At 33.6% G+C, this 20,075-nt stretch overlaps 3 protein-coding genes across 7 annotated transcripts; 2 read left to right on the top strand and 1 right to left on the bottom strand.

Annotated features, from left to right (window-relative positions):
• Positions 1-232: 232 nt before the first annotated feature.
• LOC140672465 (ATPase family gene 2 protein homolog A) lies at positions 233-14,791 on the bottom strand. Of its 4 annotated transcripts, XM_072904648.1 has the most exons (8): positions 11,629-11,769; positions 9,501-9,672; positions 4,764-4,916; positions 3,115-3,305; positions 2,859-3,044; positions 1,360-2,777; positions 1,033-1,299; positions 233-580 (listed from the first exon to the last, which is right to left on the bottom strand). In XM_072904648.1, the coding sequence occupies exons 4-8, from the start codon at positions 3,302-3,304 to the stop codon at positions 248-250; spliced, it is 2,394 nt and encodes a 797-aa protein (XP_072760749.1). In that variant the 5' UTR covers position 3,305; positions 4,764-4,916; positions 9,501-9,672; positions 11,629-11,769; the 3' UTR covers positions 233-247. The 4 variants fall into 4 exon arrangements, with proteins under 4 accessions (XP_072760749.1, XP_072760750.1, XP_072760748.1 ...); XM_072904649.1 differs by lacking the exons at positions 9,501-9,672; positions 11,629-11,769 and adding an exon at positions 14,654-14,791; XM_072904647.1 differs by lacking the exons at positions 9,501-9,672; positions 11,629-11,769 and adding an exon at positions 6,331-6,541.
• LOC140672480 (uncharacterized) lies at positions 6,549-13,123 on the top strand. Of its 2 annotated transcripts, none has more exons than XM_072904672.1 (8): positions 6,549-6,635; positions 7,632-7,733; positions 9,001-9,104; positions 11,648-11,861; positions 12,124-12,177; positions 12,287-12,429; positions 12,648-12,802; positions 12,991-13,123. In XM_072904672.1, exons 2-8 carry the CDS (start codon positions 7,715-7,717, stop codon positions 13,046-13,048), a joined length of 747 nt encoding a protein of 248 aa, XP_072760773.1. In that variant the 5' UTR covers positions 6,549-6,635; positions 7,632-7,714; the 3' UTR covers positions 13,049-13,123. The 2 variants fall into 2 exon arrangements, with proteins under 2 accessions (XP_072760773.1, XP_072760772.1); XM_072904671.1 differs by lacking the exon at positions 6,549-6,635 and adding an exon at positions 6,820-6,953.
• Positions 14,688-17,598, top strand: LOC140672467 (bone morphogenetic protein 2). Its single transcript, XM_072904653.1, has 5 exons — positions 14,688-14,894; positions 15,241-15,394; positions 15,515-15,651; positions 15,755-15,856; positions 16,364-17,598. The coding sequence occupies exons 1-5, from the start codon at positions 14,688-14,690 to the stop codon at positions 17,414-17,416; spliced, it is 1,653 nt and encodes a 550-aa protein (XP_072760754.1). The 3' UTR covers positions 17,417-17,598.
• Positions 17,599-20,075: the final 2,477 nt, after the last annotated feature.

Below are 20,075 nucleotides of genomic sequence, written 5' to 3'. Positions count from 1 at the left end.
TAACATATAACATTCAAAAGATCAAAGGATGCATGTATATATTCAAATATAAAAAATTATAATTGACTTTTCAATTTTAATTCAATATTAATTAGTTTTGATTGAGTTCAACATAGAATTTGTATATATCAATCAAACTGACAATTACCTCATCTTACTTTTTTCAAAGTGTGCAAAAAATGTAGGAAATTTAAAAGTAAAATATTTAAGATCTTTTATGTTGCAATAAAAATACATTTATAAATCTTCATGAAACTTTATTCATATAGTCCTCATAAATCTTGAGAAGGGAAGCGGGTGTTCTAGGAGTAACGGTTTTAAATGCGGCTATGAAATGTTCCTTCTTAACAACAGTGGCATCAAGATTCTCTTCTAATGCTTTCATGGCGGCTTCGTGACATATCGCTTGGATTTCTGCACCGGTGTAACCTTCCGTTAGAGAAACTAGATCTTCGTTATTTACTTCTTCCTTAGCGATAGGCATCTTTTTGAGTTTTATATTGAATATTTCTCGTCTGGTTTCCTCGTCCGGCAATCCGACATATATTATACGGTCTAATCGTCCAGGTCGGAGAAGCGCCTGATAAAATTATCGTTGACGTAATTATTATCACAATCATAATACTACAGATGATAAGAAAGGAAGATAATTTAGAGATAATAATATATTTGACAGTATTGTTATAGTCATAATTTAAATGTAGCCAATATTAGATAAAGAAAAATTTTAGTCAAAGAGAAAGAAATAATTCAAAGATAATAAAATATTTTATATTGAGAATTAGAAAATGGGAGAAATTTTCATGTATATATATATATATATATTGATAAATTAAATGTTCTTTTAAAAAATTGAGACTTATTAATAATTACTATATTTAATTAATAAAAAATTTTGCCTCTTTTTTGCTCTAAAAGAACTTTAAAGAAAGAATTATAACTAAAAAAACTGATTCTTATAATCAATGATATTACTCCAATTATATGCTTTGATTCATAATATAGGGAATGATTAATAATATAGAAAATTACTTTGTCAATTTTATCTGGTCGATTAGTAGCCGCTACTAATGTGACGCTTCCTAGAGTAGTGACACCATCGAGTTCAGTTAATAGTTGAGCCAGTACTCGTTCCTGCACGTTGCTACCGCTACCATTGGAAGAAGAACCTCTCTCACCACCTAATGCATCTATCTCGTCGATAAATATGATAGACGGTGCTACCTGTCTCGCTTTTCGAAATACTTCTCTTACAGCTTTCTCGGACTCGCCGACCCATTTTGAAAATAATTCTGGACCCTACAAACAATTTTATAATACAGTAATGGAAACACAAGTTATTAGCATTAAATAACTTACCTTAATATTGAGGAAATTTACTTTACTCTCGGTAGCAAGAGCTTTCGCGATCATAGTTTTCGAACATCCAGGAGGTCCAAACATTAAAATACCTCTAGGAGGTGTAATACCCATTCTTACAAATGCTTCAGGATGTCTTAGTGGCCATTCGACAGCTTGTTTTAATTTTAGTTTCAAGTCTTTTTGTCCACCGATATCTGACCATCTTACATTTGATACTTCCACCAAAACTTCCTTCATAGCTGATGGTTTTGTTGTAATTAAAGCATAATGAAAATCAGTCATAGTCACTTTGGGTTCATTATCAAACATAGTCTTATCTTTTTGCTGACATTTCACTGCGTTAATTATTGCTTTTGAGCACAAACCATATAAATCTGCACCGACAAAACCATGAGTAACAAATGAGATGTTCTGTATATCTTCATGCAAAAGTGTATTGGGGATCTTTGAAAGTAATTTTATCAGTATTTCTGTACGCATGCTTGGAGTTGGTACATAAATCTCAAATTCCATATCCAACCTGCCAGGTCTTCTCAGAGAACTATCTACGAAATCTAATTTCGTGGTTGTAGCCATTATTAATACATCACTATTGGTACTTTGTAGATCATCGAAAAGCGTTATTAATTGAGCAAGAACTCTCCTCTCATGATCCGTGCTAGAGTTACTTTTTCTGGGACACAAATTGTCTATATCTTCCAATAATATTATACTAGGAATGTTTGACATTGCTTTGCTGAATATCTCTTTGAGTTTATTTTCCGTTTCACCAATAGACTTACTATAGATATCTGAACTGTACACAATAAATGTGTTAACATTACAGTCTGAAATTATAGCATTGGCTATCATGGATTTACCAACACCAGTGGGACCATACAACAATATTCCTTTACTGACACCAAAGTGTTCTATACTTCTGTATTTGCCAATACCTATTGCAACTACATCTCTTATATCAGATATGAGAGTGTTGTATCCTCCGATATCTTCGATTTTATATTTCTTTTTTGGAATAGTATTTCCATCTTCTGCAACATTCACTGTCCATTTTGTTGTGTATAATACTTTGTAAAAAGTTAGTTTTGTTTGATTAGTTGTCAAATTTATGTTTTTAAAAGCTTCTGACAGATCATTTCCATCTAGTGTTTCAGTTTGTTCTTTCTTGGTTCTATCTGTCTTGATTTGAATAATTCTGTATATTATCTTCTTTCCATAGTATGGCACGCTTATTCTATTGCCAACAGCAAATATCTTGTGCTCATTAAAATATTTTAGAATAACATCAAGTTCTGTGCTTACATTAGATATTAAATGTTTTCCCAATTGATTTATTACAATCTCTTTAGCAATATAGATATCAGACTTCAACAAATATACTTTTACTAATCCCACAAGATTATTTAATTCAATAGCTGAAGATAATAATAAAAAATAATAATTTTATTAATTTCTTTAACCTAAACTTAATAAGTAAATAAATTTGACATATTTACCATGTTTCGTTAAAGAGACACTTGTCAAACTTTTCTCATTAGTTGGCCAAGCTGTCTTAACAACTACTTCATCTTTGGTCGCAATAACAACTGGTGATCCAATAGCAATATCGCATAGTTGGAAAGCAGACTGTGATATAAACACCATATCATTAGCATCCCTCTCAGAAATATGTTTGGGTAATTCTACGAGATACATGATTGTGGACTAAAGAAATATACAAACAAAAATTATAATTAAAATTGAACTATGTACCTTGTGATTGAAAAACTTCTATTGAGCTGTATAAAACTCCACCAGAGATGAAAGAATGATTCCAACTTTCCATAGAAGGTGGACAGTTTATTTCGTGCAATAAAATATCTTTCTGCATCAGAGCACATTGACACTTGGTACACTGTTGCCACGATGACGACGGCAAACTCTTTCTTGATTTAGTAGACATTCTGAAAATATAACATCGATTAAAGAACGTTGTGTTTTTACAGTAATTTATTAAACATTTTGTTTAACCAGTTTCTATTAAATTTTGATAAAAACTTTTCGGTGTCTTTCTGAATAAAAATAAATATTTACAAAGTAAAGAGTAAAAATTATCGCTTGAAATTATAAAGAAAATTAAATTTGATTTCCAATAAAACATTCAAAAAATGACAGATATCCTAACCTTCAAAAACCACACTTTTCAACAACTTATAACTATATCTATAATAAATTAAGAGATAATTGTTACTTCTTAATTATTTATTTATATATAAAAAAAGCTGTAAATAGAATATTTTTACTAAAATCTCAAAAGTAGAGAGTTTATTTTAATCCGCTCGTTAAAAAGCACACATTTATTCGTAAGAAGTGTTTCAATTTTGGACTCTTTTATTTTATAAAAGAATCAAGATAAATATATTTAAATATTAATCAGTCAAAAGTGATATATTAATTATAAATTTATATAAATAAAAAAAATTGGCTACACTAACTCTCTCGATTTGTGTATAACCTTCTCTTTGTAATAAAATATAGGTGTGTTCTTGAATTCGATGTTATTTTTGTACTCTATAAATAAGATTTCTGAACACGTCTTAATATGAGTTGTCTTTCGATAAATCGAAATTTATGATCAGTTATTTAATTTTCTATGATTCTATGTAAAGAGAATTCGAAAATATAATTTATGGGTAAATTTAAAAATAATCTCGAAAAAAAAAAAATATATATATATATATATTTTTTTTTAATTATATATATACATCACTTTTCTAATATTTACAAACTCGACGTTTTTTGACTTCTTATTATAATTGATTGATTATATATTTATAAATATTTTCTGCAAATTTATTACTAATTATTCATCTTATATATATAGATATGTAAAAAATACTTGATCAAAGTTTATTTTTGTACAAAAAATATAATCAAAATGATAGACATTTAAAAAACACATATATTAAATATTTCTCTCACAAACTTTATCTATATACTTTTAGCTTAGTATAGCTTTAGATACCATTGTGTTGACTGCCTTTTAATAAACATCAAATTAAATTGAATTTAATCTAAACATTATATGTTTACTTTTATATTTCAATGTAACTGTGAAAAAAATTAAACAATTTTTATTATTTCGAGAAAATAATTGAATTTAACTATAAGCGAATTAAAATACGCATAATAAATATTTCGAGATATTATTTTATGAAAAACTAATCATTTCAATGATTGATATAATTTTATTGTTTAAAAATTTACCAATAAATTTAAAATAATTTTAGCTAGGATAAATTTGAACAGAAAAAAGAATATTAATTTTATAAATCCAACATATTACTTTTATCTTTTTTTAGATGAGTAAGCTTTTTCATTTCGCTTGACAAATGAAGAAATACTATTAATATCGATATTACCTGTAGAAACACAAAAGTGTCTTTTTAGTTAAAGGTGGTTTCTAAAATAAAAATGGTAACGTCACAGTAACTCCAGATCATTGAATTATGTTTAGACGATGTCAACACATCAACATCTGACTCATGCATATTTTCCATCCTTCTGGTTTGATTCTGTAATCATAAATTGAAAAGCTTCGATATTTTCTTATATTGATATTTCTGATTGTTTTTGATTTATACTTTTCTAATTCAAAGTACATCTATGCCATAGCATATGTGAAACACAAAAAATGTCTTATTGCAAATGTAATAAAAAATATTACTTAATTACGGTACTTTTTTACTCCTGTACAACTTTATTACTCCTGCACATTCCATTCCTAACAGTATCAATTTTTAATATAAGGCAAAGAAAGTAGCGTATTTTTTATTTCTATTATCCTCCTTGTTCATTTTTTTATGAATCCTTAAAAGGTTTATCTTAGAATCCCATACAGCACGAATCTTTCAGTTACACTGTAGCTATATTGCAGCAATATTGTAATATTGCTGAAATATAGCTGCAGTGTAACTGAAAGATTCGTGCTGTATGGGATTATAATGAACGCGCATTTTTCTCTTTCCCCTTTATTCATTTGTTATCCGACGAGGCGGATCGCCTATTTCGCATTCCCTTTAATACGCCACTGGATGTTCTGTCAAATAACGTTCCCCCGCAAGTTGAAATTGAGATCCGCGCGCGCGCGGTAATTTATGAGTAATGATAATGACCTCTCGCAGACCTCTCAACGATCTTGGCAGTAACTATGGAGTGTGTTAACGAGCGTGGAGGACGGAGGGAAGAGGAGAAAAAGAGAGAGAGAGAGAGATCTCCCGGTGTAATCAGAGGCGATGATGTTGCAACCGGACGAATCTCCCTTCCTCTTCGTCGTTCTCCGACGACGGTGGTGCGGCAAAAAGTGCAAGAGGTACAAAGGATGGATAGTCTTTTCTTTTTTATCCTCTTTTTGCTTCCTCCTGGATTCCAACAATATTGGAGAGTAGAGGAGGAGATACCACACACAAACGAAATTTTATCTTTTTTTTTTTAAAGAAAAATCGTAAATCTTTTTTTTGACTAGAAAAATCCAAGAAAAGAAAATAAGAAGAAATCCTATTTCATGTCAAATCGTATCAAGTGAGGTATTACGACTTCGAGAAAAATAATCTTATGGATACAGAGACGTTGTTCGACACACACATACATGAAATATCTAACAATTTGTATAATGACAAATCAATTCTCTATTTCATAAGTGTACCAGTTTTATATTCCTAATTCTTTTATTTATGCCAAGTAGATATCTAATAAATAATGAGTAGTAAATGTAGATAGCAAATGCAAATATTAACATTGGCTAATATTAACAAACTGAACTGAAATTTTCGAAGAAACTAATTATCGGATCGGCTAATCGTTCGATAAATACAAATGTCTTCGGGATAACAATAAGAGAGCTAGATTGACTTTCAACGAGCTACTGGCCTACTAAATAAGAAATATGAAAGATAATGTTTTGACGTATATTGACAACGAGAGACTCACTTTTTCGCGAATTCTTGTAATCCAGGGTGAAAACTAAAAAGTTCTCGAGACGACCAATAGAAACAGGTCGGCGGTGGTTGATCGGCGAGAGTTGATGGACGATCTGTCCGTCCGTCCGTCACCCCGAGGCGGACCCCGTTCACCAAACGAGATTAATAGAGATCCGCCGTTGTCAGAGAGCCGGACGTCTCTCAACCGGCCACAGTCAGTCTTCTTGCAGATCGCAAACCGCGTGGGTAGCACTACCCGATTGCGATCGATACTACCTCAATCCCGAGCTATCCGGTTATAATTCGAACTCGCACGTGAGAGTAAAAAGAGAGAGAGAGAGAGAGAGAAACGAAATATCGCGTCAATCTTCTTCTCAATACGTTTCTAGTCATCCGAACTCGTGATGAGATTGTCATAAGAGATCAATTATCGCAGACATCAGTCTTATCGCCGAGTCTCATCCTTTCATCAATATTTTTGGCGTATATCTTCGATGCAGTCGTAATATCCTGGGAATCACGCTTCATTCAATACACACCTTCATTCGCTCGATATCAAAATGCGCATACAAAACACAAGGAGCACACGATGGGCAGTCCTTGCCGTAGTTTGCGTGGCTAATTTACGATTAGGTAACGTCGCAGCGCCTCTCTCCCTCTCCTTCTGTGTTCTACTTTTTCCTTATTTCGTTTTTCCCGCGTCTATACCTATAATATAATGATAAACATTAGATTCTATAGATAATAGATTTTTTTTATCGGTTCTCTTTATTTTTGTAATTCATTCACTTGTACCGTTCTTTAAACAATGATTTAATCAAAATAGCAAAATATCTGTATTAACATGTAAATGTTCAGTATTATTTCCTTTCTTTCCAGATATAGTAATTATAATATACAGCTGCGCTAATTATATTCCGATTAATAGAATTTTGATGATACTAAATCTTGATGCTACTATGCTAGATACGTGAAAAAAAATCTCAATATATATTTTTGTGATAATGGTTTTGTAATGATTGGCAAAGCACCATAAGATTCATTTTTCTCTAATTTATAAAACGGAAAATCAAAGTCATTGAATCACACTTTTTCTGCTTCAAAAATTAATCACAAGATTGTGTGTGTGATTTCAGTCATACATTTAAATCTATTTTCTAAACTACATTTGATTAAAAATCTAAATTCAATTTTTAATTTCATTTAAAATTGATTATTTCGATTCTTCTATCTCTCATCTTCAATCATCGAAAATAAATTTAGGTCTTTAATAAATTTCATCTATGATTATTTTGCGATTTTGTCGTTTAGCTTTCTGTGAAAAGGAATCGGGAAGTGAAAGAAAGCACTCGGAGGAACCGCGACAACACACATGTTGCGCCCTGCACGAAAAGATGATTGATGTCGGATATGGTAAGTGTTGTATAAAATATTAATGATTGCTTGACACTTCTTTAATCCTAGATATTAATTCAATATAAAGAAAAAAGAAACAATATAATATTTGCGTGAAACAAATTTGAAAAAAACCTGCGTCTACTGATACAAGCCATTAATTGTACGATATACTAAAACGACACAATCTTTATCGCAAATACCGAAATAATAATACTTGCTCATACGCCTAATCAATGAACGACGAGACAGGATAAACCATCTGATTTTTGCACGCAGAACAGGTTCGGATGTGCAAGTCGCGCAAAAAATATTAATAATAAAATTCAATATTAAATATGAAAAAAGTGCTTTTTATACTTTGTAAAGTATATAACTTATATTAAATAAATTATATAAAATAAATTAGATTAAATATTTATATTAATTTTTTAAAAGAAGAGCGAAAAATTATAAAATTAATATAAAAAATTAATTCTTTATATTTTACAAATCTATATTCGCATAATTATATATCGTTCTTCTGAATTAGGCAAACTTTGTATTTCTCATCGAGTATGCTTTCGATTCTCACATCGATCTATTAACTTCAATTGAACAACGTGACCTTTGACTGCTTACGAAGAAGATCATCCTGAATGCTTTAATCAAAATTAATATTTCGATTAAAACATCATATGGCTTCAACCGTCCTGGTTAAATCTCAGAAGCCACTTATTTTAAATCATAACTGATTTAACATTTTAACTATCTTAAGGCATATTTTTTTATTAAATCTAATACGATAAATGATGTAAGAGAGCTCACGTGATAATAATATTCTTTCGATCAGATCTTTCGCTAGGTTTTGCGATTCACGGATTATGATATGTCATTCGGTGAGCGAAGATATTTACAACGCGAGTTGGCAGAGGAAAAAAAAAAGGAAAGATGGCAAAGTATCCCTGAGGATACGAGCAAACGTGAATCACGGCGACGACGTGCTCCCGCATTCCCAATCCTACGCGCTCGCGCTAAAAATAGCAGAGGTGTAACAATTTGACTCGCTCACCCACCCTTCAGACGCCATCCCTTCTTAGGACTCGCTCCGTGGCGCCTCTCCTCTATAATTTTTCATACAATCAAATAAATCTACACCCGCGCTGTTTATCCCGAAAAACTGTCCACGATCGATGTCGCAAACACGATGTTTGCTTCATGTTTGCGTTCGAAATATTATAAAGCATTTCGTATATCGCTGTCTCACACGTTACAGCATGGGTAAGATGCAAATGATTTTGTTTAGGAATTTCCGGAGAAGTTATCCAAATTGACGCTGGGCATTGCCGGAAATTATGCCCGCGACACGTGTCCGACGATCCGGGAGATGCGAGTCGTCCAGCAGTGCAGGTAGACTTTTTTTCATATATTATACAATTCACAATTCTCTTTTTTTCTCTTGTTCCAACCATGTGATTCTCACGGGAGATTTAATCTTTCTCCTGGCATAAATATCAAATAATTTGGATAAACCGAAAAAATTAAATATAATACAATCTTGTATCGATCTTGTCGTTATATGATTGAAATCAAGAAAATACAAAAGTTTTACAAAACTTACTATAAAATTTAATAATCGAGGTTTTCAGATACAATTATTTTATTATTATGACATAATAAATTGATCGATTCAAAATCGATAACATTTCGCAAATTGCGCTAATTTAGATTTGATAAAGTTCGCGACAAGCAACAGCAATACGCTTTTTCGTCCTTTGCATGAGAGTAAGAAAAAACATTACTTACATTCTTACATCTCAAAGATCTGCGAGGATGAGTCATGGATCACGCATGGTCACGCAAATTTTGTACTGCATTCCTGCCGAACAATTCGGGGAACACTTGCAGGGTTCAACGTTTGATCGCCGCTCGGTCGTTTGAGAGTCACCGTAGTACAGATATATTTCCATGTTTCATTCTAGAATCATCATTAATTTTAAACTTAATTATTAATTTTAAATTCACTTATGTTTAGAATATTGAATCATGAAATTAAAAAATCTAATTTATGAAATATAATTGAGAAGAATAAATCTATATACTTTTCGTTAATTTTAATGTAATAATAAAAAAATACATTAATAAACGTACATTTCATCAGAAATAATGAGATATGTTATGTAGGTGAGAAAACCACGAAGGACTCAATTGAACGGGCTTACTAACAGATCGTTCGGAAAAAATTAGAAATTCAATTTTGTTTTGTACGATTAAAATGTTTCTACGAGACAATGTACTATTGTCAATGTAATATTGTCTTGCGAATTCGTTAGCAAACGGTCTTTGTTTAAGCAAGGGCTATGCGAAGAGCGAAAGATATTCGGAGGTGCAGATTTACGAGGCGCAGGTAATCACGAATCGGAATGTGGCCCCGCCAGACGTCATACGGTCTTCGCGACTTTTGTGGCGAAATCAATAACCAGCCCCTTTCTTTCCGTATGTGTCTATCTCTATGTCAATAATTTGCATATTGTATCCTTAAAACTTTCTTTAAACGAGGCGGGATACAAAATTCGTTAATGAATATTTTAATACTGCTGCTTTACTTTTAACTTACTATTTTAGACAATTATTTTTTGGTATCTTTTATTTTCAATGATAAAATATATAATACATATAATGATTATTATATTAATTATAATTTAACTTGTATTGCACTTTGAGAAAAAAAAGTTGCAAAATTTGATTCAGTCACTATTACTGAATAAAATTTTATTCATAATGAAATATTACTGAACAAAGAAATTAATTATAAGTGAATAATTTTAATTTTCAAGGATTTTTTTTGTAATTATAAGTTCTTCTAAATAAATTTCTAAATCGTTTAATACTTTTTCTAAAATATGAAATATTATTAATAAATAACTAATAATAATAGAAATAATAAATTTTTTGTACACAATTATTGGTTAAAAAAATGTAAGTAAAATTTCTCCTCGAAAATTTAAAGGCCCGAAATCAGACTATCACACAAGATAACATTAGTTTCGCGCAGACATCAAGTCTTATGGGATGTCCATCATTTACTACTTAGAAAAATTGACAATTATTATTCATAAATATCATGAGTTAATATGAAAGTAGTCTAAAACGATTATGCTGTAATTTCGTTTTACAAAATATCTCTTTCTTTTGGAAAAGTGAAAGAATCTCCTTGTAATAAAGAAAGACCAATATTCGTCCTTCCCGTATATTGCCGGACCTTTGGCTTGTAGGAGAGAAAAAAAAAGAGAAGAGGGCTATTTTTGTCACGTGACGCAATCCGATCGGTGGACACAGAGATACGATTTTACGGCAGCTACGCTACGCGCCTTAATGGCGCGATCGGATGGCGAACTCAGGCCGGCCGAGATGGAGGCGTTGCACGCGAAATGTGCGAAGCGATCGAGTACGATATGTTTTGCGTCCTTCGAAGGTCGTACCGTCGCGGTCACCGCTCCTCCGCGCGGCGCCGGAGTGTCCAGCCACTAAATCTCGGAATTAAATGCGGAATCTCGCGCACAGCCAGCGATCGCGGGAGAAGAGATTTATCGAAATGGCCGATATTATATTCTTGATAACAATATACGAGGATACGTTTGAAACAGCCGCGAATCATTGGCTGTTCAGCAGAGAAAGATGCTTTGCAACTGTTGTAAAATTTGTGATTCTGATTAGTGTATCCTCGTAGATTCAGCCAAAATTAAAAGCATATAGCAATTAAATTCATGATTTTTACAACAGTTGCAAAGTAGGTTTTTTTCTGGTGAACGCATTGCAATTTCTCAATTATTTTTCGTTTGAAAACGTTTGTATCTCCAGTTCGATTACTATACGAAGTTACACAGACAACAGATACGTAATATATTCAATTTTTTTTTTTTACTATTCATACGTATTTTGTTTGCTTCTAGAAATGCTCCTCAGATTCCCGTTGTCGTGCGCAGTCCGCCAAGTTGGAAAGAGTGTCAACGTTGCAGGGTGTTCGCGTCATCGAGGCTATAGACGCCTGCGAGTGTTCGCCGGAAACATCCTGCAAACGAGAATCCTATGTCCATCTCGTGCATTCTGGCACGCCGCATCAGACCGTCGTAGATACCGGGGTTTGCATCGGTCATTGCGGCAAAGGTACATCTTCGAAAATCTGCAATGATCTCCTTATCTTTAAACAGGCATTGCGATTATTTTTACGTAAACATACTAATCAATATTTTGAGAGCGACAGAAATAGATTGCTTTTTCTATATTAATAATATTCTGATATTACAATATCTTTCACAATTCAAAGTAACTAAAAACCTAATTGAGATTAATTTATCCTTACTTTTATTTGGTTTTATTTTCCTTCCAAAAATCCAAAAATTTTTATATTGTATTCACACTTTTCAAGATCTTGGTTGCAAGCCGGTGCGAAATACTACAATCAGCGTCAAAGGACCAAATGGTACGTAAATATTGAGATGGTACACACGAGATTTAAAATTCGTATTCTGAAAAAGAGAGTTAAAAATGTATTGTATGCCATTTAAATTGAATTTTATATCATTTTTAAGGTGATGAAATCTACCAAGTGGTGGTGAAATGCGGCTGCGCTGGTAATTGTCACCGGATGGATCATATGGAGACCGTGTTAGATTACAGTGAAGTAACGATCAAAGAGGGCATAAACACGTCCGCTGTGAGCCCCGTCATCCGAGTAAGAAATGTTTACATTTAGTTATTGGAAAAGTAAGAGGAAAAGAAAAAAAGATAAATGTCATATCATAACAAATTTATCTTTTTAGTTATCATATTGCTCATGTATGTTTCATATCTCTGTTTTTTAAAAAGAGTCGTTCTTATCTATCATACTTCCGTATCACCGATACTTGAATTTTTTGACTGACTTTTGACATGACATTTTGATCATGACAGCAAATAAATGTCGGACAATGCGTCGGAACATGTCCTGGAAACGAGACGGAAACGTGCCTTTTACGTGATAAGAAGGAACCGTACAGATGTCTAGCTGGTTTATATTCGAAACAGCATAGCTGCACACCAGCCACATTCAAAGTGCACGAGTACAGGTAGCATCAATTATGATTTTCTCGATTTATCAGTTCCAAGTATATGTTTCGAAGAATAAGACAATTTTGAACATTTTTCAAATGTTTTATAATCCGAGAATTTTTAATATTTCTCAACTGTTTTAGTCCAACAATTTCGCGTACAAAATAAATATTTAAATACATGTATCATGTTTTGAAATTTTTAGAACCCGACGAGGTGCGAAGAGAGAAATAATTCAGATCACCCAGTGTGCCTGCATCTAGATTGAAATTGCAGCAACGAGTCATCATGCGAATCGAATCAAGGACGAGAAAGAGAGAAAGAGAAATACGACGGTGGTTAGATATACATACTTTGCACACTCATGTTCCTAGGTACATTATGTACTAATCTATCATGACTAAATAAATCAACGATGTTTTCTTCAAGAAGCGAGATTAATATTCTTTTCTCCTTGTTTCATGCTTGTTTCCTAAATCCGAGTATATTTATCGGTGGTAATAAAATAGATTTATAATCTGTATAACATTTTATTTGGATTACGCTCATGCATTAACATGGAAGATCCAATTCTTTCCGTCTGATTCACTCTAATGTCAGCAGGCTATATCGATAGGAATCAAATCCGTTAAAAAAAGAAAAAGAATTAGTAAAAATTCTGCTATAGATGAGTATATAAGAAGTATAGCGAACGTACTATTGTGCGTTTAACAATTTCTCGTTGCGAAATTTGGCATGAGACTACTATCTTCTATGTAGGTGACATGTTTATCGATAAACTGTGCGAAATATTTACATAACGCAATTCATCAACGGTGTGTGTGTGTGTGTGTGTGTGCGTGCAAGGGTGAGAGAAACTAAATATATCACAATAAACCGACGAAATTTTAACAGAATAAATAATAACTTTCGCGAGTTTCGTTAGAAAGCGATAAATATCGTCGATGTTGGACGTCAAATCCACCTAAATATCGCCGCGTGACAAATCACATAACTCGGCACTTACGAATCCGCGGAATTTAGGAAGCGCCCGCTGTTTTTAATAGCCACACACTGTCATCGTCGGAACATGACCTCGTATCTTTCGATTTTTTTTAGACTCTCGCATCTCTTTCATCGATTTCAAACAATTAAGTCACGAACAATGCATCGCACAAAATGTCCTATATATCGTTTCTCTTATGAATCAGTCGGAAAAATCAATCCTTCCTTCCGTAAAAAAGTATCAAAATAACGTGAGAATACAACGCGAATATATATAGAGTTAAAATACTTTTCAATAAGTATATCTCTTATACCGTTAAATTCTTCGCTTTCAAGGGTATTTCATTCGAATATAGATTTATAAGATTCTTTCGACCTACTCGACGTATTCTTCTTCGTATACATTGTGAAAGTTTTAGTCACGCGTTTTATAAACATTTCATGTAGCTTATATACAAATAAATAAATTTGACGTATGCTTTACAAGTCTTATTAGTGGGTTAAAGGATTAATGAACAACGAAAGCGAATGTAGGCAAAGCGGTGATTCGGGGGGTCGGTTGTATCCAATGACAGCAAGAGAGAAGAGCTGCGGGGAGGGAGAGGTGGCGAACGAGTCGCGGGGGAGGTAACTCCCGGAGTAGCATAAAGGTGACTCCACGCAGCCAAGATCTCCCATATGCCACTTAGCTTTTCATTTGGTTCGGTAAAGTCTAGTTCCGACGACTCTATTGCGCGACTCACCTTTTTCTCATCTTGTCGTTCTTGGATAAAGACGATCGGGAAAACCGCTAGTTGACATCTTTCGATTGTAATGAAAGCATAGTCGATACGCGATTGATTTTCGTATGCGATTTCCCAAAAATTGTGTGTCCGAGGTCTTACCTCTTTTTTTCACTCGTGATTATTTATTTCGACGATGATGACGAGAAGCATCTTATCCTGGTTATTAGTGCTATTGTCGGTGCTAATATCTCTGAACGATGTTAATGCATATCCGAAAGAAGACCTCGAGGGCAAAGATAATCACCGGCAAGAATTCGAAGATTTGTCGTGGGCATCCTTCGGCCAGCTACAGGAGAACGATCGCGCACCCCAAAAAGAGGCTCTGAAAAAAATACAAGAGGTTTGTGTAAATGATAAGTCATCATACAATGCTTTTCAACGTATAGTGCTTCAAATACCGTAAATGTTAACACATTAAGTCACACGTACAATGAATAATACGATTAAATTCAAAACTGACACCCGTTTATTCGTATTTGATACTTCGCGGTAAACGCGAGCGTTTATTATATTTAAAGCATCACGTTGCAAAAAATCTTTTTGAGATATCAAATTTTTGAAAACTCTTTGCTTTTACCATTTTCTTCTCGTTGGAAACCAAATGCGATACATTGATACATTTAAATTCATCATTTATCATGATAAATTAGAAGAATAGCCGTTTAAATTTTGCATCAATATTACAGATCTTCGGTATTCGGAATCAGAGTGAGAGTCTGGCCCATCATAAAATACCGCAATTCATGATGGAACTTTACAATACCGTCACCGATTCCAACGAGGACACGCAAGTCCAAAATCCCTACAATGCCAAGGTCGTGCGCAGTTTCATCGAAAACGGTAACTTTTTTAATTAAATTCTTTTTTAAGTATTTTCGAAGTGGGATCTTTCGACGAGTCTCATCGTAAAAAGAGGGTGAGACTAATCGCGATCTAACGAATTTTTCGTATTGTATGTAGACACTTCCCTACCGAACTTCTATTTCTTCAACATCTCGGGTTTAGAGACAAAAGAATCGGTGCTGGAAGCTGAGCTGCATCTCTATCAAAAGAAAATGGAGAATCTTCCTGGAGAATCTTTATATTCTTTTTATCAAGTAAGTGCTTGGTACTATCAGTATCGTCAACATGTCATTCTCTATTTATACTCTTTTTCAACTAAAAAACGTCAAACATTGATTGACATTGATTTATGCGTAGATAAAACTGTATCAAGTCCTGAACGATAATAGCCTAAACACGCCGGATCTTCACAGATTGCTGACTGTTTATTATGTCGATGCGCACGCTTCTGGTTGGAAGGTAAGCATTTTTTTTCATTACTCTTATAATTTCATTAATAATTATTTTTCCTCTCTGATAAATCTTCTATCAATTAATTTATTAACAAAATTTCAGTCAAAAAACTTTCTGTGTTCTTTCTTGTATTATAATTTCTCAGAATTTTTAAGAATATATTTCAAAGTTTTATAATTGTCTTTTTATAAATATTAAATATTATTCGTCAAAATTTTAGTAACGTATGGTACATCTTATGACTATATTGGAAAAAGCTCTCTCAAAAATTATTTTTTCTCTTTTCATTTTAAACATAATTTTCGTAAATGTTTGCCAACATCTACAATTATCGAAAGTAATATTTCGTAAAGTATTTGTTAAAAATTTAGATGTTAATTTATTGTCAACTCACTCTAGGAAAAGTTCAGTAATTTTCGTCATTATTAATTTATCCTTCAAAAAAAACCAAACATGATTATGTTGAATAATATTTAATGCATTATTATTAAATATAGTATGGAATTTGTGTAGGTGTTCAACGTAACACAGGCTGTTCTCGGATGGTTGAGTGGCGAGCCAAATCTGGGCCTCCTGGTGACGGTGTCGAATATGTTCGACAACGAAGAGTTAGAATTTTTTCATAGAAACGATTATCATCATAACAAGCAGCCAATACTGGTACTCTTCGACGACGTTGAAAGCGATCGGTCTAGAAAACTTTCGTATTACGCTTACGAAAATCAGGATGAAGAGGACGATGAAAAGGTAGCGGAAGACAGCGAAAAGGAACAAAAGGAGAAGGAAAAAGAAAACGAGATTAATTTGGAGGACAACAACGCCGAGTACTACACCACATTCAAGAGGCTACGAAAAGACGGTCAGCCCGAGGAAGTTCTGCTGATGCCGAATTTATACAGACGTGAACAAGAATTCTTCCAACGGCAAAAGAGGAGACGCGAAAAGAAGAATGAAAAACGAGGAATGAATGAACCTGCCTTTTACAATTCTCAAGGAACAGGAATATTGACATCAAGAATGATGATGATGACAGGACGTCATCGTCGCGATGTCACGTCACCCAAGAAACGCACCGCCAAAATCGTGTCCAAGAATCACACAAAGAAAGTCCCGAAAGTTTTGACATCGATGGATATTTACGCGAGGACGGAGTTTCGCGAGCGGATAAACCAGAAGATGCGAAATCAATCGATCACAAGACAGCGTCGCTCGGCGGACAATCAAACGATACCGGTGCAATCGAACACTGTCGAGACATGTACAAGACACGAGCTCTACGTCGACTTCCAGGATATCGGATTGTCTTCTATAATCGCGCCGCCCGGCTACGACGCTTATCAGTGCAAGGGTGTGTGTGAGTCACCTATCAGTCAGGATCAACTGCCCACAAATCATGCGACGATACAAGCGATCGTGAATAAGGTGGGCCTGGTGAAGGATGTCGGGAAACCTTGCTGCGTGCCGATCAAGCTGAAAAGTATCAGCATCCTCTTCTTAGATAACGAGAGCAGCGTCGTACTCAAGAATTATGAAGACATGGTCGTGGAACGTTGCGGATGTCGTTAACCAAAATGGCTAACAATAAGATTCACTCGAAAATCCTGAATCGTACGATTAAATGCTGTAAAAGGTATTTAAAGAATTAGAGAAGACCGAACATCGACATACATAGAGAAATTTTTGTAAATGTAAACCTGACAAAATTATATACTATAACCCATAAAATGAACATTCTTTTATATTTCTATAATTGACATAAACTAATGGATTAATCATTTATAATGATTGACTTTTCCTCGTTTTTACTGCAAATAATTATATATATATATATATATATATATATATATATATATATATATATATATATATATACAATCATAATTAATTGTGTAAGTTAAGAGAGTAGTTAGTTATTGTAAATAATCACGCTGTAGACTGATCGTATCGCCTTTCAAAATTCCTATAATTCAATTATTTAAGGAATTTCAGTACATCAAACTCTCTCTCTTTTTGTATTATTCATCATTGTTTTCACGAAGAATTCACCATTACTTCCAGAGGGATTTATTCGAATCCTTAAATCGATATTCTTTAACGCAATTACATTGTACATAAGAACATTCCCAAGTGCATGTATGACACGTGTATTAACGAGTATATATGTGTGTATATCTATATTAATACTACTTAAGTCGTAGCGCCATTAAATTATTATTATGATCGAAGCTAAACGAATAAATTGTGTCCAATTGTATATAACGCGTGTTTTGCCGAACTTATTTATAAACAAGCAAGAGCACAAAAATAAATAAATATTTTATCTGCGTCATTGTGATTCGAAAATTATTGACAAACAAATGCCACCAATCTCTCCTTGTTAAAAAAAATCCCAGAAAAGGAAAAGCGACGTAGGATTTAATTCCGCAAGATGATTGCATCGCATCGTTTTATCGTCCTGTAATACCTTTTTCGCGGTGCAAATGAAAATTTTGGTAACAAAGATGCGATCGAGATGTCTTTTGATTTGTTTTCGTTTCACGAAATCGGGACAAGAATTTACAGAAGCAACTGCATCCGTCGACGACGAGTTTGGCGCCGCCGGGATTGCAGTAATGCAGTCGCGGAATGCAAGATCGTGGCTATCGGTCTTTCCTGGTATCATTACGGACATATATATATCGGCAAAAGCTGTGGCTCGACCATGATCACATCTCAATATTCGGAGAAGAATGTACACGTATTGTGTATTTTAGTAACGTTCTGAAGTCTTTTTTATTAACGTCATACTCGGCCTTGAGGCCTCTCCGAGATTAAGTAAAACAAGACGCCGTCTTGATCTCTCGATTGAATAATCGTCCCGCGGTGATGTCGTGCAATCTCGTAGAATTGAACGAGATTGCGGGTGATTATGTGAATTCATTCGACAAATTTGTTCATTTGTGACTTTATCTCCCGCCTGGCTTGTTTTCCCCCGGGTGACCTCCTTCGTTTTTAGCGCACGTGCCATTGTAACAGGTCTCATTATTCAGTCGTCTAATTTTATATTCATCTACCCCTTCTCTTCTGTTTCTTTTTTGTTAAAACGCGTAGGAGCATCAATCCTCATTATTTTATTCCTTGAAATCATATCGACGAAAAAACTGCATTGCAATCCTTCAGAATCATAATGAAGAAAGATGGTCCAAGAAATGTCCTTTGTCTTTTTTCTCTAATATAACAATTAAATATCTCAATATTATTATATATAAAATTATTATATATAAAAAAGTGATTCATCGCGGAGTTGTAATAATGATATAATAATGCTCGAAAGTATCACCTACTTATTTCGTATTCGATATCGACACATTTATAGCATTACTAATTATGTTTTCCGTTCGATACGCAAACATTGACATAAGGTATCCATATATTTCGTCCCTGTAATAGCGCCGAGCTTACACGCGACACACGAATTTACATATCGTTTCGCACGACACCCGAGATCGTTCGCGTGCCGCTATACTGCATTCCGCTCATGCATCCTGAGGCTATATTTAATCCGCGGTGGGTGTATTTTCGAATCTGCCCGACTAAAAATAGCCGGAACGCGTTTCGCTGCATTCCACCGTTGTTGTATTTAGATCCCCGCGCGTCGAGATATATATATGTGGCAAGAAATCTTATTACCGAAAATCCTTTGGAGAGAGAGAGCGAGAGCGAGGGAGAAAGAGAAAGAGAAAAGACGAATGCGGAAAGATTCGAACGAAGACAAAGAAGAAACGCGGATACAGAAATACGTGTTTTCCATCCTCAGCATTTGATTAGATTAGAATGCTGTCAAACTCGTTTTTTCTTATCATTTGAAACACAAATTTGACTCAGCAAAATATTATATAATATTTATATAAAAAGTTAAGATATTTGTCGAGATCACAAAACTAAATTAATTTCCGAGAAAAAGTCGATCATTCGAGAAAAATAAATTATATCAAACGAAAAGTGAAAAACCTAGCGAACAGAGATATTCTTTAAAGTCACAAAAAATTCTATTCCAAACTTAAAAAAGAACCCATTCTCGATGATAAGGAAAATAATTGGAGGAAGTAAAAGAAAAAGAGATAGTAGGGTAGAAAAGAAAAACAAGTTTCTCTTAAAAAAAAAAAATCAACTACTTTTAAAGAAAATAAAAAATCTTTAAAGAAAAAGAAAGGGAAGTAAAGCGATAAAAAACACATGGCAGAAC

Source organism: Anoplolepis gracilipes, chromosome 13, assembly GCF_047496725.1.
Source record: "Anoplolepis gracilipes chromosome 13, ASM4749672v1, whole genome shotgun sequence".
In the NCBI taxonomy this organism is placed as follows: domain Eukaryota; kingdom Metazoa; phylum Arthropoda; class Insecta; order Hymenoptera; family Formicidae; genus Anoplolepis; species Anoplolepis gracilipes.
Note: the sequence above shows the minus strand (reverse complement) of the source record. Positions and strands in the feature narration are given on the sequence as shown.

Excerpts from the sequence above, each read along its gene's own strand:
- LOC140672467 (XM_072904653.1), top strand. The coding sequence starts at position 14,688 with ATGATGACGAGAAGCATCTTATCCTGGTTATTAGTGCTATTGTCGGTG. Across the intron at positions 15,652-15,754 it reads CTTTATATTCTTTTTATCAA|ATAAAACTGTATCAAGTCCT; the intron begins GTAAGTGCTTGG and ends ATTTATGCGTAG. Across the intron at positions 15,857-16,363 it reads CGCACGCTTCTGGTTGGAAG|GTGTTCAACGTAACACAGGC; the intron begins GTAAGCATTTTT and ends GAATTTGTGTAG.
- LOC140672465 (XM_072904649.1), bottom strand. The coding sequence starts at position 3,304 with ATGTCTACTAAATCAAGAAAGAGTTTGCCGTCGTCATCGTGGCAACAG. Across the intron at positions 3,045-3,114 it reads AGAAGTTTTTCAATCACAAG|AATTACCCAAACATATTTCT; the intron begins GTACATAGTTCA and ends TGTATCTCGTAG. Across the intron at positions 2,778-2,858 it reads TGTCTCTTTAACGAAACATG|CTATTGAATTAAATAATCTT; the intron begins GTAAATATGTCA and ends TATTATCTTCAG.
- LOC140672480 (XM_072904671.1), top strand. The coding sequence starts at position 6,881 with ATGCGCATACAAAACACAAGGAGCACACGATGGGCAGTCCTTGCCGTA. Across the intron at positions 6,954-7,631 it reads CGTGGCTAATTTACGATTAG|CTTTCTGTGAAAAGGAATCG; the intron begins GTAACGTCGCAG and ends TTTGTCGTTTAG. Across the intron at positions 12,430-12,647 it reads CTGTGAGCCCCGTCATCCGA|CAAATAAATGTCGGACAATG; the intron begins GTAAGAAATGTT and ends TGATCATGACAG.